General features: G+C 37.6%; 1 protein-coding gene across 2 annotated transcripts in view; it reads right to left on the minus strand.

Annotated features, from left to right (window-relative positions):
• Positions 1–53: 53 nt before the first annotated feature.
• BTBD7 (BTB domain containing 7) overlaps positions 54–25,859 on the minus strand; it is a 79,826-nt gene continuing 54,020 nt past the window's right edge. For both annotated transcript variants that reach the window (XM_031679352.2, XM_072963627.1), the window contains 8 exons: positions 17,244–17,452; positions 15,641–15,716; positions 12,421–12,581; positions 9,692–9,835; positions 7,838–8,027; positions 4,907–5,085; positions 2,825–3,268; positions 54–1,221 (listed from right to left, as the gene is read on the minus strand). In XM_031679352.2, coding sequence (XP_031535212.2) covers positions 406–1,221; positions 2,825–3,268; positions 4,907–5,085; positions 7,838–8,027; positions 9,692–9,835; positions 12,421–12,581; positions 15,641–15,716; positions 17,244–17,452 — 2,219 coding nt within the window. In that variant the 3' untranslated portion in view covers positions 54–405. The remainder of the gene's footprint in view (positions 1,222–2,824; positions 3,269–4,906; positions 5,086–7,837; positions 8,028–9,691; positions 9,836–12,420; positions 12,582–15,640; positions 15,717–17,243; positions 17,453–25,859) is intronic.

Raw genomic sequence — 25,859 nt, forward strand, 5'->3', positions numbered from 1 at the left:
GTGGAAATTGGTAGATGAAAGGTAAAATGCAAAAAAGTATGAAAATACAGTCCTTTAAATGTGGCAATAAAGTTTAACATACTGATATAAAACCAATACAGATAAAATAAAGGTACAAGTGCAAAAAAATTCCATCATTTGTAAAGAGAAAAAAAAGTGCCAGCTTGCTTGCTCTTAAAAAATGCCTCCCCACACAATTGTTCAAACACAAAATAGACAGATGCAGCATTCAAAATAACCCTCTTAGCATGCCATGTCTAATAAACATGTATATACAAAAACTAGAATAAAATAATGTGAAACTGAGTTATCAGCTGGCATCAATAAACTGGTCTCTAAGTTGTTGGGTTACATCATAAAATGGGATGTTTCACATCTCAGGCACAGACGACTTGGAGGTTGCTCTCAAAGGGCAGACTTTTTGTAGAGGAAGTCTGGCTTGCTCGGTGACCTCCTCCCTCTGCTTACTGAATCTTCCCTTTCCAAATCCACACTTCGCTGAGCTCCATGGCCCAGGGACTCGCTGTCGGCCAGTCTTCTACCAGATCTCTCTTCTGGAGCTTCAGTGCTGCATGCAGAATGTGAAGGTCTGTTAGAAGTCAGCCCAAAAGTCAAGTCGGTTTCCGCTGCTGTTCGTCCCCGGACATGGGCTGGACCACTACCGGCATTTTCCGGGGCTGCCAAAGGAAAGTCTGACCGTTGGGGAGGCTGCTCCACAACGTCGAGGTGTATCGGCTCATTCTTTTGTCTGTGTGGATGCCCGTCAGGGGAAAGTGGATATTCTCTCCTAGCTTCTTCCTGCTTTTTAGGAGAGGTCTGGCCAGGTAGGTAGGCTGACTTTAAGCCACTTGGTGATGCCTTATTGTGGCTATACAAATCGGGACCGAAATATCCACCTTGCGAAGGGGAAGGGGTGCGCCTGCCAGGAGCAGGAGTAGACGGTCTGCAAGCAGCATTTGAGAAGTCATAGAAATCCGGATATTCCTGCTGATTTTCTCGAGCATCTGTCTTTTGCTCTAGTGTATGTTTCTTCCGAGATGTGTGTGTATGCCTCTGTGGAATACACGATAGATGCTGGGGAGGCCCTGGTCCTACTTCAGAAACTGATTGGCTTAATTCTGTGTCTACAGCAAGTTCTGGAAGCCTTCTGTCCTTGAGTGATAGTGTGGACACACCCATGGCGATATCTGGCATTAGGTCATTAAGCACAGGTTGTGTACACTGTGGACAGAAACAAAACAGGGGGAGGGTTAAAAGAAAAAAGGCTCTCGATTCCCGTTTTTAAAAATGATGCTTACTGAGATAGCCACTATTATTAATTTCGAGGCACTTTTCTCACTTTTTAAAATTTTGCACATGTTAATTTTCATAAAATTTAGTGCATATATAACACTGTCACTAAATTTTCTCTGAGACTATTATTTAAATTACTGCAAGATATTCCACTGTACTGATGAGGCATGACTCCTTAACCATTCTTCCACTGTTGGACCTTAAGGTTGTTTCCAATTTTTCATTATTATAATCAAGACTTTAATGAAAATACAGATAAATGACCTTTGAAGGAACTTTTATCAGAAATATAAAGAAGTAGAACTTTCGTAATTGTAGAACTGAGGGGCAGGCCAACAGATGGGAATTTGGTTTATCCATCAACCTTTGTTATTTCTTCTTTTTTAGCGGGGGGTGTGGGGGAGACAGCAGGGAGAGTAGGTATAAGGCTCTAAAGTGAGAAAGGACCATAATTTGACCCCAGGTGTATACTAGTCCACAGATTCCAAAAAGCCATCTTTTAATAAAGATTCCCTGAACTAATATATGTATCTTTTTTTTTCTGTATTAAATGCTACTGAATAGTGTGTCACTAAGCAGGAAGACTTAAAAATCACTAGTGTTTTCAGAAACAGACTCATAGACATAGAATACAAACTTGTGGTTGCCGAGGGGGCAGGGGGACGGGAAGGGACAGACTGGGATTTCAAAATGTAGAACAGATAAACAAGATTATACTGTATAGCACAGGGAAATATATACAAGATCTTATGGTAGCTCATAGCGAAAAAATATGTGACAATGAATATATGTATGTACATGTATACCTGAAAAATTGTGCTCTACGCTGGAATTTGACACATTGTAAAATGACTATGACTCAATAAAAAAAGAAAAAAAATCACTAGTGTGTTTTTTCAAAGGGATTATATAAAATAGAAATTCAATCTCTAATGCAGTGCAAGATCAGGCAAAGAATTTTCGCTTAATTTACTAACTACTAGCTAGCAACTGTGCTTCCTAATCAAACGGGTGCCCTACTGGGATGGTTTGCTAGAGGCAGGGACACGCACGAGGGCTTATTTTCTGCCCACTTCATGAACGAGGAGTCTTCTGCCACATGATTCCTGATGGTGTACTTGGCTGTAAGTAGTGCCCCCTTCCTGCCCACCAAAGCCTTTGGTAGAGGAGCAGACTCTACAGAAGAGAAGTCAGGGACAAACTCTAGAGGTGCCTGAACAGCACACTGCGAAACTGGTAGCACCCATCTGTACTGCCCAGCAATGCCACCCTCCCGAACACCCGCACACGAACTAAAGGCAGGTGCTTGCCTCCTCCACCAGACACCCCCAGTCTCTCTCCTCTGTCCCTGCTTGTCCCACTGCACTCTCTTTTTCTCTCCCTCCTGCACATCCCTTACATCCATGCTTTCGGCTTGTCAGTAACACTTCTGGGCGCCGGTGAGTCCCAGGAGGCTCTCGGGGCCAAGGAACTGGCTTCTAATATCCCACAAACTTCTGACTTGACATGGGTTACTGACGCGCTAACTCACCACCTGCTTCTCAGATGCTACAGCTGCTGCTGCGGCGGCGGCGGCGGCAGCTACGGTCTGTCTGCCCAGCCCTGCGGGACTGGTACAGTCGGGTGCTGCTGCTTTAACACTTGGCAAGTAGACGGGAGGGGGGCCAGCCTTAGGAGCTGTCCTGGAGTGAAACAGCGAATGATTACAGGGATACGAAAATGACCGTGAAGGATGCTGACTGGGAGGCCTTTGCTTCCAGCCTGCTTTGAGTTGGTTGTGGATTGGGGTAGCTGGGGGGTGGTACGGGGGTGGTGGAGGGGGCAAGGGTGGGTGGAAGGCCACGAAAGAGTCCAGATCTGTAAACATGGTTTCTGCGGTGGGGGTGCTGTTAACTCGACATCTCCCAGACTGTCTCACTGTCAAGAGTGGACTTTCATCCCCAAAACGTTCATCAGGAAAGAACTTGTGAGGATTCTAAGGAAGAGAGAAAAAAAAGTTAGGATATTTATTAGCAGATTTCCTAGACAGACATTTAAATGCTGAGAGAATTAAGTGAGTGTGTAAAGAAAACCACACGGAGCCAGTGTAAAAGACACGACATATTTTCCTAGGCCAGAAGTCCAAGGAAAAATTACCTTAAAAAATAGTACAAAAGGGCAGAGTGCAGCTTCTGTAGCCTGAAATACAGCTATCAAGGAGAGCTGCTTGACTGAATATTCCAGAAAGCAGGTCAGTAATTTTGTACGATTATGTGATAATGCAAAAGCAGAAAATAAGATCTACTTCAAATGTCTTTACTAAGAAAACAAAATTACCATTAAACATGAAAGGAAGAAAAGGCACACAAGTGAGAATCCTCTTAGAACTGACAAAACATCTGCACACTTTCATTCTGAAATAAAACTACAAAATACTGTACCTTACTTATTACATAGGAGTAAATTTGATTATTATTTTGATAAACATTATATGGGAATACTTAAGTTATAAAGCTTATATAATTTAGAATATCAAATTACAATTTAGAATGGCAAAGAGAATAGAAATGAACAGAAAACAAAACTATTTCAGAGATGAAAAACCACAGCCAAAACTGAAAATCAAGAACTTACAAACAGCCTGCTCCTTGCCCAAGACCACCATACCACGTCTCCCTTTGAAAACTCAGGCTAACGTTGCAGTCGGTGGCAAGAAAACGATTCAATCACTCAATGAGATGAAATTAAATTTTATTTTAGGCTCTGATTTAGCTGCTGTGTAGATTACTTTACACAAAAATATGACTGTTTTTGTACCAAAAAATTACTAGAAATGGGCTTCTTCCTGCTAGTTAAAAAAAAAAACATTTATTCCTTGATTCTCATGCTTACAGGGTTTGAATCATCATGCAGAAGAATTTCTTATAATAAGAGGGAGGAAGGAGGGAAAAAGATCTATAAGTAGTATGTAGTAGGCCAAAACCTGAAATCTAGTGCCTAAACCAGGGACAGAAAGCAGTGGAGGGTCAGAATTTTCTGCTTTCTCTTCCAACTCTGCTGGGTGTACACACCATGAACTTTTTAGCAGTCACCATTTTTGTGCTTATTGTGTACAAGAGACGTAGCTGCTTTACATACAGCAACTCTTATCTTCACAGCAATCATTTTACAGGTAAGGAAACTGATGCTCAGAATGGTTAAGTAACTTGCTCCAAGATAACTCACTGGCAGGCAGCACAGGCAGGATACGAAGCCAGTTCTCACTCTAGAGCTGTGCCCCGTCCACTCTACCACTCTGCCTCTCACCGGGGGCTTTCAGGTCACCCAAGACACTAGGGGCAGTGAACGAGTAAGTACTAAGAACAAGACGTATGCTATGAGGGCTCCTCAGTATCTCTAAGAACTGCCTGAATAAGTGGTCAAGGCACCCTATTTGCTTTTCATTCGTTTATTTTTTGAGGGATAAAGTTGAATATTTATATAGAATTAGAAATCACAAATTGCAAATTTAAAAAAATACGACAATAACACAAACATCACGAAATCCAAAAGAATACCATAATATTTTTCTTAATAATAATCGACAATCTGACACAAGGCTCCCTATTTTAAATGGTTTAATGCCGTTTCCCACCTGCAAGAGCTCTGCAGCAGCATCCGCAAGCCCAAACTCTCTCAGCACCCGAATCTGAATTTCGTAGCTGACCGTGGCGCCTTCCCCACAGTTAAGCGCGTAGGCCCTCTGCACCTGCTCAGTGTGTCGTAGCTCTTGCAGACGTCTGACCATGTCTTTCATAATGAGGAGACGAGGAACTGGAAGGAGAGAAACAGTCTGTAGGCACAATACCTGAGCTACACAAAAGATCACCTGCTGAGTGCAAGAAAAAAAGGCATCCATTTTGCATCAGAATCTTCTCATAAATTTTTGATAATATTTTAATTTCCTGGAAAGATAGTCATTTATATACTTCTAATTATTTTTTCTAAGATTTTAAAATTTCATTGTGCCCAAAGGGCTCCTGGTTAATACCAAACAGCTCCTGCACTGCATTAGTTCACAGCCTAAGTAACATTTTACTTACATACATTCTCTTCTGAATCTCGGGGTATTTTGAAAGTCTTTTAAATATATTCATTCTTCTATTCAAACAACTTTTTGAGTCTTGAATATGCACCAGGGGTTCGACTCAGGTTATTAGGGTGCACAGAACAAGACGTGACCCCTTTCCTTTCAGAGCTCTGGTTTTAGTGAAGTAAACTAGTACAGTTCAGGGCCATAAATGGTCGTAGAGAGAAACATGCAAAGAATACGGAAGGGATTTGGAGGAAGGGGTTCCCAATCCAGACTGGAGGCAGACAGGGAAGGCTTCCTCGATGAGGCGAACCTGGCAGCAAATAAAGTGGAGCCAAGCAGAAGGACCAGGCATGTGTAAAACATGCAAGTGAGAGACAGCATGGCACAAGCAGCTGGCATGCCCAGAAGAACTTATGGTTCAAAAGTGTTAGAGGATAAGGTTGGAAAGACAGTAGAAAGATGGGAAAGGGCAGATCTTGAATGACCCCGTATGTCACGATAAGGAATTTAATTTGAACCTTATGCACAACAGGTAGTCATTTGTGCAGGAGAATAAGATCAGAGTTGTGGTGGCATAAGTGTACTGAGTGTAGTGTAAAGCAGGGGCTGGCAAACTATGGCCTGTGGGCTAAACCAAGTATGCCACCTTACTGGCTCACAGCCACACCCATTTGTTTAGGCAGTGCCTATGGCGACTTCTGGTCCACAGTTGCAGAGCTGAGCAGAGTTAGCATGTTCAACAGAGACCACATAGTCCACAAAACCTAAATTAGTTACTACCTGGCCCTTCACAGAAGGTATCTGCTGGGCCCTGGTGTGAGGGCCAGAATGGGAGAGAGCAAGGTTAGAGGCAAGCATGTGGGCAAGGAACCTGGACTAAGGCCGTAGCAGATGGTTGGAGAAGAGGGGACAGTCTATTAATATCTATGAGACAAACTGACCAGAGTGGTCATTGATTATTATTTTGGGGGAACAGGGAGCTACCACTTATTGAATGCTTTACTTTCTGCCAGGCAAACTCCTAAGCATGTTACTCACGATGTTTCCTTAAATCTCCACAACAACCCTAGAAAGAAGACATTATCCCCATCTCGCAGATGAGGAAATTAATACTTAGGGAAGTAAATATCTTGTGCAAAGTCACACAAATAAAGTGGCAGAGCCAGGATATGAGGCCAGGAGTCTTCTCTAATAAGCTAGATGCCTTTATTAGTGTGGTGGGCAAGGAAGAGAGAATTAGGATGACACCAGAATAGGGCCATGTCTCATTAAACAACCGAAAGACAAGTCCTATTTTGCTGAATATACTTAACTGTGGATGTCTTTGGGCTTTTGCAATTCAGTTCTAAGACTAAATTACGCTGCTATCCAACTGTATTAACTGGAGCCGATAAAATCTGTGCTAAATACCGAAACTTCAAAATCTGCACAAATCAGCTACAGAAATATTTCCTTCATACTGTTATCCAATGTACACTTTTTAAAATAAACACATAGTGGTCAAATCTGATTAGGCAACAATTGATCAGACATTAGTTCCAGAATAAAAGAAATGCGTTCAATGAAAGGTTCTGTCATTATATCTTCTATTTATCCTTAATTGAAACAGATTTATAAGCAAAAAGTGCATGCCATCATTTCCAGTAATGCTACAGTTTGATGACTTTTTTTTTTTAAATCTTGCAGCGGTAACTAGCAAGAACTATACACTTCTAACCCCCAGATCTCTGTGGATTTTCTTACCTTAGAAACTGACATGACAGCCCTTTGGTTAAGGTCAGCACTGACTGATGCTCAGATGTTTTTGGACATGACAATTATACCTCTATCTATGGTCAATTTCCTAAAAGTCTTAAGACGTAAGCCTGCATTACAATAAAATACACAGAGCAGATCTTGTGAAACTGGATCTCTAGGAAAACAACAGTAATCACATTTTTGGGGGCCATATCTACACTTGAAAATGTAAGCTTACAATCCTCTCCCCAAAGGGTCTTATAATGTGAGAAACACCCTATGGTGAGGAAAAATATGAATTCCATTAAACCAGTGGTTCTCAACAGGAGGCAATTTTACCCCAAAAGGCACATTCGGCAATGTTGAGAACCACAAAAATGTTCCACAAGGCTGTCACAAAGGAGTGTGTACGTGTGTGTGCACAAGCATTCGCACTGGTTTCTAGTGAGTATAGCCAGAGATGCTGCCAAACACCCTACAACGCACAGGACAGCCTCCACAACAAAGAATTACCCAGCCCTAACTGTTAAGAGGACCAAGACTGAGAAACCCTGGGCTAAACTGAAAAACGGTATGTACTTGTTGCTACAAAATACAAAACAAAAAACTTAGCTTCTAAGTATTTATGCTTTAATGAGAACAATGCATAATGGGTACTGAAAGGTGGAAAGAATAGCATATATAAAGAGGTTACAAAAAATTATCAGATTATTCATTTAAATAGAAATGCTTGACACAAGGCTACTGCCTTACCTGGGATTTCATTTGCCACAACCGAAGGAGGGCTTGACTGGTTACTGCTGATCTGCTGGTGGCTGATCATGTGACAGCACTGTGGCACGGCATTATTGACCATGTAAAGTGTGTCTGGCACATTGGACATTCTAACCATTCGCAAACGAACAAGATCTGTTTGTTCCACCATCATCTCGTCTAGCACTGACTGAAATAACAATTCAGTATTAACAGCATTAGTCAATCCTTCACCTCTGTTAAATCACATTTAGAGAAAAGATTACTGCCGTCACCATATAAAAAGGGAATTAATTTACTGTTTCCAGTATATGAAGTTTAAAATTAGTGGTGGAAGGAAAAAGTACCTCTACCTCTTTAATTTTTTCCTACCTCTTTAATTTTTAAGGTATCTTTTTGCAGCATCTTTGAAAAGAAACAATCATTTTCTGAAAAGTTTGTTTTTAAATTGTTTTTAATTGTTTTTAATTGAGGTATTTGAAATTTGAAGAAGGGATGTAAAATTAATCAAAAGTAAATTACACATAAAGTTACTATAAAGAAAACAATGGACTCAATATCAGAGCTAATAAGAAATGCTCAAAATACAAAATATTAAGGATTGATATTAAATTCAACAGACCTATAAACCCATTTCCTGCTTATGCACAGGTACCGCCCCCGAGAAAACAGGGAAAGTTCCAGGAGGACTGTGATCAGCTTACTGCTGTTCTATTTTGAGACAGAGCAGAAGGGAGGGTAGTTCTAGCTTTTTAGGACCTTTTATCACCAGACTCAACCTTCCAGAGGCCTTAGCTGCTTGAGTGACTTTAAGCACTGAACTTATTTCAGAAAGATCAGACCCAAACTCTGTGTAACAACTAAAGTGTCAACTGCTCAATAAGAGATAATTATCAACTAGTCAATAAAATGGAATCTCTCACAAACCCTTTCATACATGTATCTTAAACTATGGACTCTGACAACAAAAATGAGAAAAATTTCAAGGTAACTTAATTCTATATCCAAACACATAGTTTTGTCTGTTAATTCATTTCATTTAATTAATTCATTTCTGACTCTCAAAGACTGTCACTTCCTCAAAAGGCCACCTCAAAGTTCTTACGGCTGAATACATCTAATAAAAATTGCATTATTTCACTTTTCTATTACCATATTTACTTAGAGAATTCTTTTATGTTACAATATACATAATGCCAACTTTTTACTTTAATAGGCCTAAAATTTTGTCTTAGTTTGTACACTTATTCTAAAACTGAAGACAATTTCCTAAAGTCAGCCATTACAGAAATATGTTACAAGAAGTCATGACTTTTTTTAGTTTATGAAAGGAAGAAAGTATGTGGAGAGGGTATATAGCTCAGTGGTAGACCGCATGTTTAGCATGCCTAAGGTCCTGGGTTCAATCCACAGTACCTCCATTAAAACAAACAAACAAACAAACAAACAAGTAAATAAACTTAACTACCCCCCCTAAAATTTTTAAAAATAAAAGGAAGAAAATATGCGTGCAATCTTCTTTTAGAACATTTTTCCCATCCTGAAGATCACAAAATACTGATGACCATTTCATTAAAATGAAAAATTTTTTTCCAAGCCAACAATTTGCGGGAAAAACTAAGATGAGAAAAATGTAAAATACACTTTAACATAACTTAAGTTATAAAAATGAAAACATGCTTGATAATTAAACATTTTGGAAAATACTTCGGTGGGTAGTCAAACTAGAATTTTACTTTCACTTTCCCTATTATTGGACATTTAGGCTATTTCCAAATATTTAATACCACAATAAATACCTGAGTTTATAGTTTGTAATAAAGTAGCCTAGTATCTTAAAACGGTTTTTATTACCTTTGCTTCTTCCACGTAGGGAGAGAACAGTCGAGGACGAACATATATTCCGGCATTTTTCTGCCGTAACCAGGCATTTGACTTTCCACCTTCTGCTGTAGGAAGCATATCTGATGGAGGAGTACTGATCAAGCTTCTTTTCATCTTGGGAAAAAAAAATCATTTTTTAGATAAACTAGAGACTTGTGGAGCACTGCAGTACTACTAAGATAAAAATAACTATACCTCTAAATCAAAATGTTCAAACTTTACCATTTAAATACAAATTTAGAAATACATGTGAAATTTTAAAATATTTCAAACATTTAATAATATTTAAAGGATTCAGCAAGTAATAAAAAGGTATTACAATTTCTCATTTTTTCTCTAAATAGAGGGATGATGTTTTAAAAACAAGAGCTATATTAATTAAAAATATTAGTCAGACTAACTTCCAGAATTCTCTTTTTTCCTCCCATATTTTTGGCTTGTACTGTTTGTTTTTTATGAGGGGGAGGTAATGAGGTTTCTTCATTGATTTCCACCTGGAGGAGGGGCTGGGGATTGAACCCCTGACCTCTTGGGTACTGAGCATGCGCTCTACCACTTGAGGTATACTCCTCCCCTCAGAACTCTTAATGAAAACCAATTTCTGTTTTTTTCTTTACTCATCTAGGAACTGATTCCATCCCCACTCCACCCTTCACAAGTCAAAACAAGTACCTTCTTGGGCCTGCATTTACAGTCCGAAGATGCAGACAGTCTGCATGGTGGTTAGGGGTAGGAACTCTAGGGGAAGGAGAACTTGGCTCAAACCTTAATTCCCCATTTAACAGCCACATGACTATGGACATCTCCTTTTACCTGGGCCTCACCTCAACGGCTCCTAGATAGCCCTGGAGATGGGACACTGCACAGCTAACTAAATGTAACGGCCCTGTTGTTTCCTCATGTATGCTAGGAGAATATAATCCAAGTACTTATAGCCCAAAAGGCAGTTGTGAGGATTAAATGCAGGTAAGGAAGATAACAACACTTGACACAGTGTTTAGCATATACTAAAAGAGCACCACAATTAAAAGCCAGTATTTGCTTTTACTGGGGACTTATTATGTATTAGGCATGGAATTAAGAGCAGAGATACACCTTTTCCAAGGCTATTAAAACAAAAGTTCTATAACATTTTTCTAAACCAAATTCAGGGGTTAATTTGGTTTGAGTCTCAGGTTTTAAACAAAACCAAATATTGGTTCTCCAATATTACTCTTGTTAGATACAATAAACACCTAATTGTTGAATTAAAATTATTTTTAACTAATTAAATATAGCATTAGACATATTTTGATAATAGGAAAAAACCTCACAACTCCAATCTGTTACAACTGTAATAATGTTGATATATGTCCTTCCAGTCTCTTTCAAATGAACTTATACCTAACTAAATTTTAGAATACATATAAATACATATTTTGTATCCTTCTTTCTAAAAATACATTCCATTATTATGTTCCTATATTAGTCTTTACAACTATCATTCAGGGAAATAAAACATTCTGTCGAGTAGTTGAACTATAATTTATTTCCTCTGTTATCAGGCATTTAACCTTTTCCCAAATATTTAATGATGATTCTGCCAATGTACCAGCTATATTTCCCTATGCACAGTAATATCACTTCAAAAATTACTAACCTAATTAGTGAAAAAATGATAACTTACTGTTTTATTTTGCTTTCTTTGGTGTGTGTGTGATTACTAGTGAGATTAAATATTTTTCTAATCAGAGACTCTATAAATATTTAAATGTTTTCTTCTAGTTTCTCCATGTTTCAACTTAATATTTAATTCTTCAATCCTAACAGGGATTAATTTTATCTGCAAGTGAAATGAGGGTTTAACTGTAAGCATATTTCCTCCCTCCCCCACTGATGGGTTAGTGTAACTGACTGATTTGTGATAGCTCACTTAGTATATGTTTAATTCTTATATTAATTAGGATCTTTTTATGGGCTATTTTGCCTTCTCTGTTATGCTAGCATCATAGATTAAATATTAGAGGTCTGAAATATATTTTACATTATGGAAGAGTTATTTATCCCTCTTTAATTACGTTCTTTTTAGAGAACTTTAAAAAAAATTCTCATCGGTTTTTTCTAGATGACTTTTATCATGGTTCTGTGCAGCTGAAAAAATTATGTTTATAGCATTATATTAAAGTTATAGACCAGTCTGTGAAGAACTAATATTTATAATATTTATTTTCTCATCCATTAATTAGATCTAAAAAATTCACTTTTTAAAAAGAATTACAAAAGTAACATGATCAGTCAGCTATCATTTTTAACTGAAACACAACTGTAAGATTCATTCATCCTTTTACATTGAATCAATCTCCTTCTCTCCTGCTCTCTGATTTACTGCTGTTCTTAAAGAGTCTCCAAAGGTAATTTCTACCCTTTCCTTTTTTAATAAAGATCTACTTGATCTGCGCTGATAAATGGCTGGATTAACTCCCCTAGAAACCATTCTCTTGTAAAAGTTAGAATGATATACCACTCAGCTCTCATCCACCAAACAGTTATTTGTGCCATGGGCCAGACACTGGGGACACAATACAGTACAAATCAGACATCTGTCTCTGTCTTCATGGAATTTACTGTTTCTCAAAACTCCATTAGTAGAAATTACTTACAATGGTTTAAAAAAAACCATTTTCTTTTCATGAAAGGGATAAATGAAGAAAGACACTTACTGCATCACTTAGGACTTCACTGTTTATAGGTAAGATGTGTTCAATTCTCACAAAAGGTAAGAGAGAAGAAAGGATCTCTCTAAGCTCTTCGATGTCCAGGTCTCGTCTTTTTACACCTCTCTTGTTCACACTATGAGCAGTGCCACTCAGTAAGTTTGGCTCTATGATAGAGAAAGAAAATGAGAAGTCTCCAACCAAATCCAAATTTTCAGAGAAAGGCTTTCTTTCTTCTCCAGTACACTTTCAGTAATACTCTTTATACTGATGTATATCTCCTTTAAAAAGGGTTATAAAGAAATTGTTTTATGTCTTGAAAGTCTTCTTAGTAGAGATGTTCTTGGACAAAGAAAAAGCATGGTGTCCACAGCACAAAAACATTCTTTATGATTTTTTTGCACCAAAGAATACAGAATTCTCTCCCATATACTAACTCAAAGGAGGAAAAAAGGGCAATCTGTTAAAATCCAGTTTGACCGAGGGCTTTTTCTTAAGGTTTCTCACTTTTGTGATATCAGTTTTTTAAAAAAGTACAATAATGGCATTGCAGGGCCAGCGCTATCTCTGGTCACTGCAGGTTATCAGTATGTTCATTAGGCTACTACATGTTTAATGGCAATTTAATGAGTATTTAAAACAAAATCACTTGGTATCTAAGGCAGCAAAACCTAATGTACACTCTTAAATGTAAGATTTTTATGAGTCTCCTGAATTTCCATAATATGGGGATTTTATTGCATAAAGGTGAACTTTTTAATCCATGACATGTAATGTTTCCTGTCCAGAGCAGAGAATAAATGTTTTCTTCATTGGGTATCAGTGAAAGGGGAAGATCTGAAGTACATATATGCTTTTGATACTGAGGTGGGAAGAAAGATTATGTAAATTTTGAGAATTTTTAATCATATCTTTAAACTAGGGGGCTATATATTTTTCTTAAAAAAATAAGATCTTTGATCATTCACAAATACAAATGCTGGATTTTTCACAAACACTACAAGCAAACTGGTATTTTCCTTAAGTCATGTGACAGATAAAGAGATACTATTTTTGAGAGGCTAAGCTTTTCCTGGAATCATTAAAATAAAATTGTTGGAAGTGTGTGGGAAAAGGGTTTTTTTTTTTTTTTCTCGCCTTGCTATGCTTTAGCTTCAATACTTATCCAAGGTATTGCTTTTCAAAAGAATTTTTTTCTCAAAGTAGGGGTGTCCTGTTTTCAAATGAAATCTTACATGAAATCCCAAAATACATAACAGGAAAGGGCAGAAACCTCATATACAAAGGTGACTGAAAAAAATGTGCAGTCTAGTTCATGTAGCTTCCTCTTCATCCCTGTGGAAGTGTCCTCCATTCTAACTCAGTCTGAAAACTGCTGTTTTAGGGGAAATTTTATCAAAGATGTTCATTATCTGCCCAAAATAAATGTGACATTTCATCATTATCACCCTTACTGATGACTATTTACTGAACAAGCCTATGATGATTATATAGCATTATATACAATCAATTCTCGTTATTTGGGGTGGTTTTGTCCTATAAAGCCACTGCAAACAATCAGTGAATACTGAACCACTGCTTCTAAGGGAAACACAGGGCTAGGTTCCTGCGAGCCTCTGGTCACGACATTTTTGTCAACCCATCAAGACATAACCTTGTTTTATGTGCGTTTCTGTTTAAAGACACCTTATTAATATATTTTGTTGATTCATTAACAATGAACTCGTGGCCAACGGCACTGTAACTCAGGCCTGAATGAAGCTTATCTGACATACATATTTTCTCGGTAAGGCACATCATGGCCTTCTTAGGCTTAGGAATGCTAGACAGCACTAGGCATTATGTCTGGAGGCCACTTTAGATGGTGAGATCACTAGAAAAACCCATTAAGATGTGCAAAAACATGGCACTAACAGATTATGAAAAGGACACTTGTTTATAGCACGCGAGCTGAAATAAGAAGACAGAGTATCACCTTGTTCCCCCTTAAGCTGGAAACATGTGCATCAGGGGACTCAAATTTTTTGTCACTCTGCACATGTCTGCAAATGACCATCAAAGTGTTATGCGTACTGATTTGGGGATTACAAATAAATTTTAGCAAGTAGGTGAATTTGCAAATATAGAATCTGCAATTAAAGAGGACAGATTGTATGCTGGTATTTCAAAAATGTCCCAAATTAATAGCAGTGGTTTTTACAGTAAAAAAAATTAAAATATGAGAATTGCTAAAGGCTTTCTGCAGGCCACAAATAAATAAATTAGGGGAAATAAAATAGGAGGACTGCTTTTGTTCCCTAGCACTTGGGTAGTAGTATATTATAGGGGTACTATAAAAAGATCTGAAGGCAGCTTAAGCTTGATTTCTTTTTTAATATATTTAAAAATGTGGCAGAACAACTCTGTTAAGTGTACTAAAAAACACTGACTTGAACACTTTAAATAAGTGAACTTTATGGTATGAAAATTATATCTACATAAAGTCATAAACGGCAAAAAAGAGAAATGCGTATTTAATTTTTCTAATTAAAATATTTTGATTTGGGTTCACTACATAGAGGAACACGATATTCTGTGAAGGAAGGCACATGGGGGGTGGGCCAACCCCAGGCATAAATAGAAGACTGCTATAGAATCATAATATTCCAAAGTTGAAAGCCCACCTTCTCCATATGATGCTTCCATCTCTTCTTTAAAAATATTATTTCTCCTTTGTCTTCCACAAAATTTTAAAATAAACAACAAATATGCCTTCTCTGGGTAGTCATACATATATTTTAAATTGAGATAAAATTCACATAACATAAAACTCACCATTTAAACCATTTTAAAGTGTAAAATTTAGTGGCTTTTAGTACATTTATAATGTACACCTACCACCACTGTCTAATTCTAGAATATTTTCATCAACAGCATGCTTTTGTAACACTTTAATCATTAAATGAAAAATTTCACTCTAATACTTTTGTAAATTAGTCAGCATGTATTATTAAGCACATAGAAAGATAAAATATTAAGAATATTCTTTTGAAGTTAGTTTGCAAAATGAAATTTTCCAGTATATTTATTTCTAACAAAGTGTACCCTTTCTACTAAAGGATTTTACTGATTGTAAATATTTCTATTTCATCAGGCAACAGTGGGTACTGTCAAGACTGACGTGCAGCATGCAGTTCAGTAACTTTTCGGAAAAACTTATAGTTGCAAGTTGGTTTTCTGAGCTTACCTCTGTCTGCTATTCTCTTCATTAACTGATGCTCACCCCATTTAATCAGATACTTAAGGATATCTTGTTCACTTGCCTATAATGAAAAAATAGTTCATATTTATTTTAGTGAAACTAGATAGATGGTTAATCTCATTAATGACTTTTCCTAGGTCATAAAGTAAACACAACGTGCAAGCTGCCACGTTTCACTCTTTACACTGGCTGTTTCCAACGTTGGAGTTAAACCTGTGGTGCATCGGCAGCAAATACGCAAGACCGCATTATGTGCGGTTTTTTGGTTCAATAACCTCGCTCTTGGCTCTAATTAAATTTTTATTCTTATTTCCATCTTTATTTTTTCTTTAGTCTGTTTTAAATTTATCTTACTATCTGGTTTCTATACATCTGCCTTAAATTCTTTTTGGGACAAGACGGAGATAAACAGATAAAAGTAAAAGTGTAAGGATATAGTGTGACTGCCATCTCCTGGAGGAGCAAAGAACAAGTGTGGCACCGTGGCAGCAGAGACTACCATCTCCACAAAGTATGCTGCTGACTAGGGAAGGGCCCTTGAAGCACAATCTGCGAAATGGCAATGTGCCCTTCATTTCTTTGTACTTTCTTTAAAATCTTATAGCAAATCTAGGCTGCTTCCCAAGATTTTTAGTTTCTAAGAAGAAATGCAAAGCTTCTAAAGACAATAATTGAGAGAATTGACAAATCCTAACTCCCAGAATCCACACGGTCTGCATTAAGACAGTGAAATGAGGTTAATGAATTAAGATCCTAAATAAATCAAAACCAGTTATGACAGCATTCATACTGCAATCAAAGCAATGCATGAAGGAAAAGCACAGATGCTACGTAGATTATTTAACTCTTTACTGCATTTCTGATTGAGATGGAAGCATTTCATAATTTTCCTAGTACAAATACAAAGAAGTAGAAAATGGCTCAATGAATTTATGCCTTCATAACATTAAAACTGGTGTACAGCTTCCAGCATAAAATTCATACAGCCAATGCAAAAACAAAAACACCAAAAAACTTGAACATACTTTACCTGAAAGGATTTTTTACAATATTTTAAATCTATTGTTAGTTTGAATTACCTAATTATAAATGACATATAAGTCAAGGACACAAGAGTTTGCTTAAAACAACTTCTGATCAAAAATATTATTATCCTTTGGCAGGACACATACACTGAGTTTTTATTAAGTATTTGAGTAGGTCAGAAATTGAGTATTATTCTTACTTTGTGCTGCTTAAGTCTAAGTATCTTCTGACACCTCACCAAAAATAAGAAACTGTTAGAGAGAATCTGCTATTAATGGAAGGCAAGAACATCACCATTGGGATATGCTTCTGACCTTGCCTACTGCCACAACCTCTCTGGTGTAGCTGGTTAGGACCTGCGCTGGTTCACAATGCTGAGTCATAGCAGCAGTGTGCACAAAGTGCACAGAGTGCCAGGGAACCAGAAGGTTTTTGTTGTACAAATTGAAGAGGGCATTCCTGGGTGGGCTGATCTCCTTCGATGGGAGAATAACAGAGTACAGATGGGCTTCTTGGTGCACATATGAATGACAATGAATTTGAGAGGTGTATAAATGATTACCTGTAGGTAGTCAGACTGGATAGCAGTAAGCAGATGGTCTTTGCTGAGTTCATAAAAAACATCCGAAGTCATGACCTGGGAAAATTCCTCACAGAGGAAATGTAAAGCTTGTCGGTGCACCCATTTAGAGCCATATGGATGAGAGCTCCACTTGAGGATGGCAATTAAGGTATCTAATGAGATGCTTTCAGCAATGATATCCTCACAGCCTAAAAGAGAAGGCAAATACTTCTTGAGATTAATCAGAAATATTACTTAAAGAACATTAGTGTGTAGACACTGTACTTAAAAGTAGCAATAGTAAAAAAGAACAAGGAGATAAATAAAATCTCATGGAAATCACCAAGACTTGGTGGGATGGGGTGACAACTGGTAACTAAAATAGTTTATGACATCTACAGGAAATCTGTTGTTCCTTAAAGACAGATCCATAGGAAAAGGCAGGGAATCCTCACAATTGTTTAAGAAAATAAGTATCTATGTGCAACTCAACAACTTGTATAAGACATTACAGTGGAGAGCACTGACCAAAGGGGAAAGAAAGAGTAGGTAGAAAGGATACAGCTATGGGAACTGGCCGGAAGAGGAAGGCTATGGATGACACCTGCCTGATAAGAGAATCCACACTTGAGGATAAGACAGGTAGGCTATCTTCCAGGAACTAGAAGAACATCTGTTTTTTTGTATCATTCTAATTAAAAAAAAACCACCTTGCATTGTTGATAGTTTAGTTCCTCAGTGTAAAGGCAAAATGTTGCAATTTTATATTCATCTGGTGAACTAAAAAGAAATCAGTGGTTTAAGTGAAAAAGGACCAGGATTCTAGAGAAAGTGACTATGGCACTTAAGAGCTCAAAGAAGAGAAAAAGAAAGTCTGAGGACAGTCAAGCTATTTTCCTTAGGAAAGATAATTTCAAAATAGAAAGATAAGATACAAGTAAAGGCAGAGTGACAAAGACTGTAGAAGGGAAAATGGGTAAAGCTGGACAGAGATTCTTCACAACCAAGTTTACTATAAAATAATAATAAAAAAAACCCCAATAATAGGGGCAGGGAGTGTCTAAACATCATCACCATTATCAACAAAAATGTGGCTAAACAGGTTGCTCTCTAATGAGCTCAGAGCTTTAAAACATACAGTCAAAAACGGAAGGGCAGCAACAAACTCCACAGACTTTCAAAGTTGTTGTGAAATCAGGAAAAGTGAAGAGAGAAAGACAGTAATTCCCATTTTCAGGTGATATAAGAACACTAGGCATCAACAGAGTTTGTAAACCAACAGAGTTTGTAAAAAGTAATGCATCCACCCCTTTTCTGATATGGTCCCAGATAAGTAGAATATCATAGAGAGAACTGTGTAACCCGATTTCTGCAAAGCATGTGATAAAACACTTCATGATGTCTCTAAGATTGTTAGCTCCATAAGACAGGGACAACTATCTTCACTGTACCTGTAGCACCCTCTTGCACATGGAAAGTATTAAGTAAAAATCTGCTGAATATACAAATGAGATCTTTGCAGATAAGACGAAAAGATGTAAAGGGTGACAGAATAGTGGTTAACAGAACCACTTGTAAATAGCAGTGATTAACTCTGAGGATGGAGTGGAGAGTCTCTGTTTTTTGATATTTATCAAGAATTTGAATGAAGATGTGGAAAGTATGTTTCAAAGTTTCCAGATGACCTAAAACTAGGAAACACAGTTAGAAATACACTGGATAAAAATGATCATAATTAGCTAAAAAGATGGATCAAAGTGAAGATGAAATAAAACTTAAAAAATTAGAAAGTTCTACATTTAGATTAAAGAAAATGAACTGCACAGTAGATGACAGGGTAGAGCTAGGTTAACTATATCCACTTAAACGTAAAAATAATATCTGAGTATGTTAACTGAATGAATGCAAAATGTGTCATTGCTGCTATAAAGTTAAAGCAATCTCAGGCTTTTAAGATACAAGCACAGAGTCCTAATCAAAGAAATAACATTGCATGGATGGCCCTGGAGGTAGTCATTCTAAGTGAAGTCAGCCAGAAAGAAAAAAAAAACCATACAACATCGCTTATACGTGGAATCTATAAAAAAGACACAAGTGAACTTATTTACAAAACAGAGACAGACTCACAGATACAGAGAACAAACTTAGGGGGTAAAGGGGGTGGGAAGGGATACACTGGGAGTTTGGAATTTGCACCTCTTGGGGAGTGATGGAGATGTCAGGTATCTTGATTGTCGTGGTGGTGTGGATAGGTGTATACATCTCTCAAAATTCATCAAGCTGTACATCTGAAACATCTGTAGTTTACTGTACAAAAACTGTATCACAATAGAGTTGTTTCAAAAAAAAGAAATAATGCTGCACTGCTCTCCTGTGGGGTGCTGTGTTCTGTTTCGAGCCCTGTGTTTTAGATGGGGCACTGACAAAACTCCAGAATTCTCAGAGAAGGGCAAAAGAACAGTGGAGAGTTTGACACTTGTCACAGAAGAAAAGCTCTGAACAAATTAGATTATTATTGGCTTATGTAAGAGAAACCTGAGGGGAGACATAAGAGCTATCTTTAAATGTCTGATAGATCTTCATGAGGCAGAGGAGAAATGACTGATTCTCTATTGTTCCAAGGGCAAATCTTGCGAAACAACTAGTAAAAGGAGAGAGATTCTGACTCACTCTTAAGAAATTCCTAACAATTGGAATTGCTCTCCTTACCTCCCTTCAACAAAAGATCCCTCTAGAAAAATGTAGGAACTGAGGCTAGCTCATCACATTAGGGATGGAGTACCAAGAACTTTTACACTGGATTTAGAACTAAGGTAGGATGACATCCAAGCTTTTTCTGCCACAAAGATATAACCATTTTTAGAAATAACAGAGTAAACATAAGAGTAATGAAATCTGAAGATTATTTAATCTAAATACTAAAATGAGACCCTTGTAAATGATATCTGCATGTAAATGACACCCAAAGGCATGAATATATGCTGATGAGAAGTGGGAAATATGGAATAGTTCTGGAAAGTTCTCATGATTTACTGGTAAGCCATGAATGCCAAGCTGAGGACAGGCCTCACCCAGTAGCCGGTGGAAGACTTGTGTTAGTCTATTGTTTTAAAGCAGGCACAGGAGTAAAGCCGATTAGTATGAGTTAGTATGACAGGGAAGGCAATCTGAGAGAAGTGTTTGGGAACAAAGCAGGGCAAATTAGAGAAAGAGGGTTATCTAAAAGGATGTGTCGCAATCCTACTAAAACCAGGATACTGACAGAGGCAAAGAAAAAGAATTAAAGATAACATCCTATGTTTAAACTTTGAAGTCTACAAAGAAGTGAGACATGGGAGGAAAATGGGTTTTGAAATCAGAGATTAGACTTGAACTCCCAGCCTAGCAGGAAAATCACTTTGGGAAAATCTCTACCTCTCTGAGCCTGAAGTGTTTTCACCTGTAACATTGGTATTATATTCCTAACTCAGGTTGTTATAAGATTTAAATGAGACTGTACCCTTGATACTCATTCATTCAAACGTTCTGGAGTACCTACTTGCCAAGTGCTGTAAATACAAAGGGTGATGTCATCTGCCCTCATGGCCTTAACCCCATTGTATCCTCTGTCTTTCAAGTCTACAGTTCCAGCCTAGAGTTCTCTCCTGACATTCAGATCCATTCCTTAAACTTCCAGACTCACTCCTTAAACTTCCCAGGTTCCACATGTATATTCTGTAGACATCTTAAATCTAAAAGTCAATTTGTTTCCTCTGGGAAATCTAGTCCATCCCCTACTCTGCCCCTACCATTTTAATCTTTGTTTTAGAGAAAAATACCTCATCTACCCCATCACCAAAGTCAGAAATCTGAGTACTACTACTGAGTTCTAATCCTGAAGCCCACATCCAATTTACCATCAAATGTTACTCATTCTATTTTTATTTTAAATCCATCCCATCCAGAGTCTCTACCACCTGTTTCAGAATCTGATACTTTCTCCCTCCATTATTGAAATAGCCTAAAAAAACTCCCACTCCAGTCTTTCTCCCTTCCAATTCCTTCTCTATAGTGTTGCCAGAATGATCTTTTAAAATGTAAATTAGATTATGTATGTAACAAATTATTCAATAGCTTTCAAATGACTTCAAGATAAAATCCAAACTGCATCTTTTGGGATGATCTGGCCCCTGCCACTTTCTCCAGCCCCATCCCTGCTCATGTTCTGTACTCTAATCATACTGCATTATTTACCATTTCCTAGAATTCCATCAAACTCTCTTTTTCTCACCTCTAGGCCTTTACGTACATTGTCTCATTTTTCTGAAATGCTCTTAATTCTGCTTCTTAACTTCTCCACATCTTTTCAACTCCTCTTAGATACTGCCTCTTCAAAAGCCTACCTTAATCTTGTTCCCCAAAGCCTAAGCCAAAAGTCAGGTGTTCCTCCTAACTACTAGTTTATCTTTCTGACATATTTGTCTGAATCCTCTACCAGACTGAGAGCTTCTCTGGGGTACTGGCCCCATCTTGTCTCTGATTCTATAGTATGTGACACCTGGTAGACAATTAAAAACAAACATAATAGCAAACATTTTTGAAACTTATTTTGTACCAAGCTCTGTGCTTAACTTAGATATTTAATTCTAGCACTTCTTCTTAAAGAAGGTGGTATTATTATTATTCCCATTTTACAGATGGGAAAACTGAGACTCACAAAGGTTAATTAACTTGCCCACGGTCATGCAGCTAGGAAGAAGACAAGTCATACTTAACATATCTTTCCCTTCCCTTCTAAAAAATCCCTTCCTACCTCACTTTTTATGCCTCTAAACAAGCCTTCTATTAATCAATCCTCATCAGAGCTTTTTCACTTAGAACTACTTCTCTCATAAACAGAAAGGCATCTTTTTTTTTTTAAATTGAAGTACAGTCAGTTACAAAGTGTTGATTTCTGGTGTATAGCACAATGTCCCAGTTATGCATATACATACATAAATTCGTTTTCATATTCTTTTTCATTAAAGGTTATTATACAATATTGAATATAGTTCCCTGTGCTATACAGAAAATTTGTCTTTTTTAAATCTATTTTTATATATAGTGGCTAACATTTGCAAATCTCAAACTGCCAAATTTATCCCTTCCTACCCACTTCCCCCAGTAACCATAACATTGTTTACTATGTCTGTGAGTCTGTTCCTGTTTTGTAGATGAGTTCATTAGTGTCCTCTTTTTTTTCTTTTTTTAAAGATTCCACATATGAGTGTTATCATATGGTATTTTTCTTTCTTTCTGGCTTGCTTCTCTACGTCCATCCATGTTGCTGCAAATGGCATTATTTTATTCTTTTTTATGGCCGAGTAGTATTCCACTGTATAAACATACCACAACTTCTTTATCCAGTCAACTGTCAATGGACATTTAGGCTACTTCCATGTCTTGGCTATTGTATACAGGAAAAGCATCTTATAAATATACCAAACAAGGTGATATTAATTCATAAATGTAAAAGCCTCCTCCACCCAAAAGTTGGAAGGTCTATTTTAAAGAGATTTATCTAATATTATCAAAATCAATATTTTCGTATTATAGTAAAGCATCTCAATTAGTGGTAATTTGCCTTTTATCAAGGTTGTCAATATTGTAATGAAAATGTAGATATTTCAGCAGCAAGGCCGAAGGGACACTGGTAGGGAAAGGCTAGCAAGTGAGATGCAAAGAGGCTTCACACAATGCCATTTCCTTGCATTATAGGTCCAAAAACATTTATTAGTCCACTTGTGGTGACAAAATGGTATTAACCCAAATCCCAAAGACCAATGTACAAATCAGAAATTAATTTATGTGCAGTGCAGGTATTCATTTCCAGTGAGCCAAATGTCATATTCTACCTCAGCTTTCTTCAAACTATCTTGGGTCAAGAAAGAGCTTTTTGCCTTTGCTGCTTTTTAAGTTTCCAATCTGCCATGGACCAATACTTACGTAAAATTCAGCAAAAACAATGCTTGAATACTGTGGCAATGTCAAATTGCTACAAAAGTTTTTAAATGCTTACTTGCAGTTTCTCTATTTACCTCATCGTAGACACATATTGAATAACATGCTCTGTCTAGAATCCCTTCCCCTTTGCCAGTTTCAGGATACACAGAAGTCAGATTTGTTTCCTCCCATTTCGTACTAATTGACTTCCAGAGGACACTCTTCCTCTTTTTTTGCTATAGAGCTTACTGACTCCATATCCTAGCTATAGATAAAATAGTACATATCTTGTATTTCTTTTAAGACATCTAGATGACACAATCAGAATGACTATCTTTTTAAATGACTTTAGAGGTTAGACTGTTACCACATATGATAGATTACTGTTCAGACATCTTCACCACCACCAGCCCTTTGATCTCACCTCCAACCCATGGGCAGAGTGTATTTCCCTGCCCCAAGACTTTGGAATAGGCCATGAGATCTGCTTTGACCAGTTAAATGTTAGTGGACATGATGTGACAAAAGGCTTCAAAAGTACTTTTGGGAACTAGGAGTGCCCTCTTGCCTTCTGCCACTGCCATGGTAAGAATACACTGCAGCTAGTTTCTTGGTCCCAGGAGGAAAACAAGCAGCAGTAGGAACAGAGCCACTGGCCCTACTAAACCATGGCGGCAACCAGAGTAACTCCAGATGCTGCAAACAAACCTGTGATTTCAGCTGATCTGGAAATGTGTGAGAAATACATGTTTTTTATTATATGCCACTGAGATTCTCTAGTGGTTGCTACACAAAAATGGTTAACTAATAAACCATATAACTTTTTGGATGAACTCAAAGGCTTTTAGCAATTTCTGTGTAACAGAAAAACTCATCCATAGCCTAGACATTTAATGGCTCAAAGATGCCCATGTATTCGCTCAGGTAGCTGACTACCAAGGATGCTGCTGTGAGGCTGGCAGACAATATGAAGTAAACATCTTACAATTCTTTTTGCTTGTCTGATAACCACATTTTAAAGATTCATCTCTTACCTGTTTAATTCTTTCTTGTATTCTCTCTCACCAGAATAGTTTCTTTCTAATCCTTAATGTGGGCAAAAATGCCTCTTTTCAATAATTTGAGCTACACAACCTGAATGATCAAGGCAGATATATCAAGAAGTAAAACAAAGTAATACAAATGATAGTTACTGTATGTTAGGTAGGACCACTTCCTGTTTTCATTATGAACATTTTTTTCTCCTCTTCATATTCCTCTGATAACTCAAAGACACTCCAACGTTGACAGATTTCCTGAAGACACTGTCCAGAGCTATCTTTACTGCCACCCTCACACACTTCGTTATTCTTAGGAACAGCCTTATACATGTTTCACCAATATCAGTGGGAAACCTTTTCATTGGCTCATGACCACCAGGATATAGATAAACTACTTCCAGATTTAGAGTTTCATATTGAGTTTGAGGTGGGAAGTAGAAGAAAGAAACAGGCAAGGGGGAAGAAAGAAATGGAATTATGGAGGAAATTATGGCTTGCCATGCAGCATAAAACAATATAATAAGGTTAGAGGAAGGCTGGCCTTAGAGCAGGCAGAGTGACTCTTCAGTGGCCCCAGAGTTTTAGAATTAAGACCTCAAGTGCAAATAGGCTTGAGAGAAAAGTTGCTTCAATTCTTTCCTAACCTGTACGTGACTAATTCCAAATCCCAAGGAATGGAATTATGAAACAAGAGGGAAGTGAGGGCAGCATGAAGTAGTAAAAAGAGCATAAAGGCCTTGAGTTCAGGTAATTATATCACTAACTCTTGACTCATTCACTCACTACCCTGGACTGGATCAAAGCACACCCTCTGTGAGTCTCCTTCCTTATATTCAGGACGAAGTAGTCCCATCAGAACTCTGGGGATTATGTTAAATAATACTGGGGGGCCAAAGTGTCCAATAACATTAGCCTTTTTCTAAGCAAGAAATCCTAAATTAGCTGTGCCAACTCACCCTCCAGGACACACACACACATATGTATATATATATACACATACATATATATAAAATATATATATACACACACACTAGTTACCATGTCCTACTGATTCTTCTTTCAAAATTCTCTTTGATTAGCTTTATTTTCCATCCCCATCAACACCAACCTGGTCCAAATCCTCAGGACCTCACACATTGATTATAGAAGAGCCTCCTACTGTCTTTGTCCCATCAGTATTCCAGTCCGTAATGATCACACCGTTGAAAGGTTTGTTCTCTAAAACATCACTATCAACACATCATCCCTGCACATCTACCTTAAAAAGGTGATCAGAATTCCAGCTAGAAGGCAGAAAATAAGTGTCAGACATGCGAGTGAGAAGACAAGTCAATCTGTGCTTCAGTGTTTTTCATTGCCAGTCCTTGGACTCTGCAACATCTGAGCGCTGGTTGGATAAACGCTCCTCTCTGCTATTCTTCAGGAGGACCATCGTGAAGAAGATTCTACAAAGCTCCTCAAAGGATCCTGGCAGGGCTGAAGCCCAGGAGCCTCCAGTGGTGACAAGCACAATGGCCCACTCTTAGGCTGTTTTCCCTCCTCCAGGGTTTCATTCTCCCCAGTTCTCACTCCTGTTTATGGGATTACTTACCATATAAACTACCTGCAAACAAGC

Source organism: Vicugna pacos, chromosome 6 (assembly GCF_048564905.1).
Source record: "Vicugna pacos chromosome 6, VicPac4, whole genome shotgun sequence".
NCBI classification, from domain to species: Eukaryota; Metazoa; Chordata; class Mammalia; order Artiodactyla; family Camelidae; genus Vicugna; species Vicugna pacos.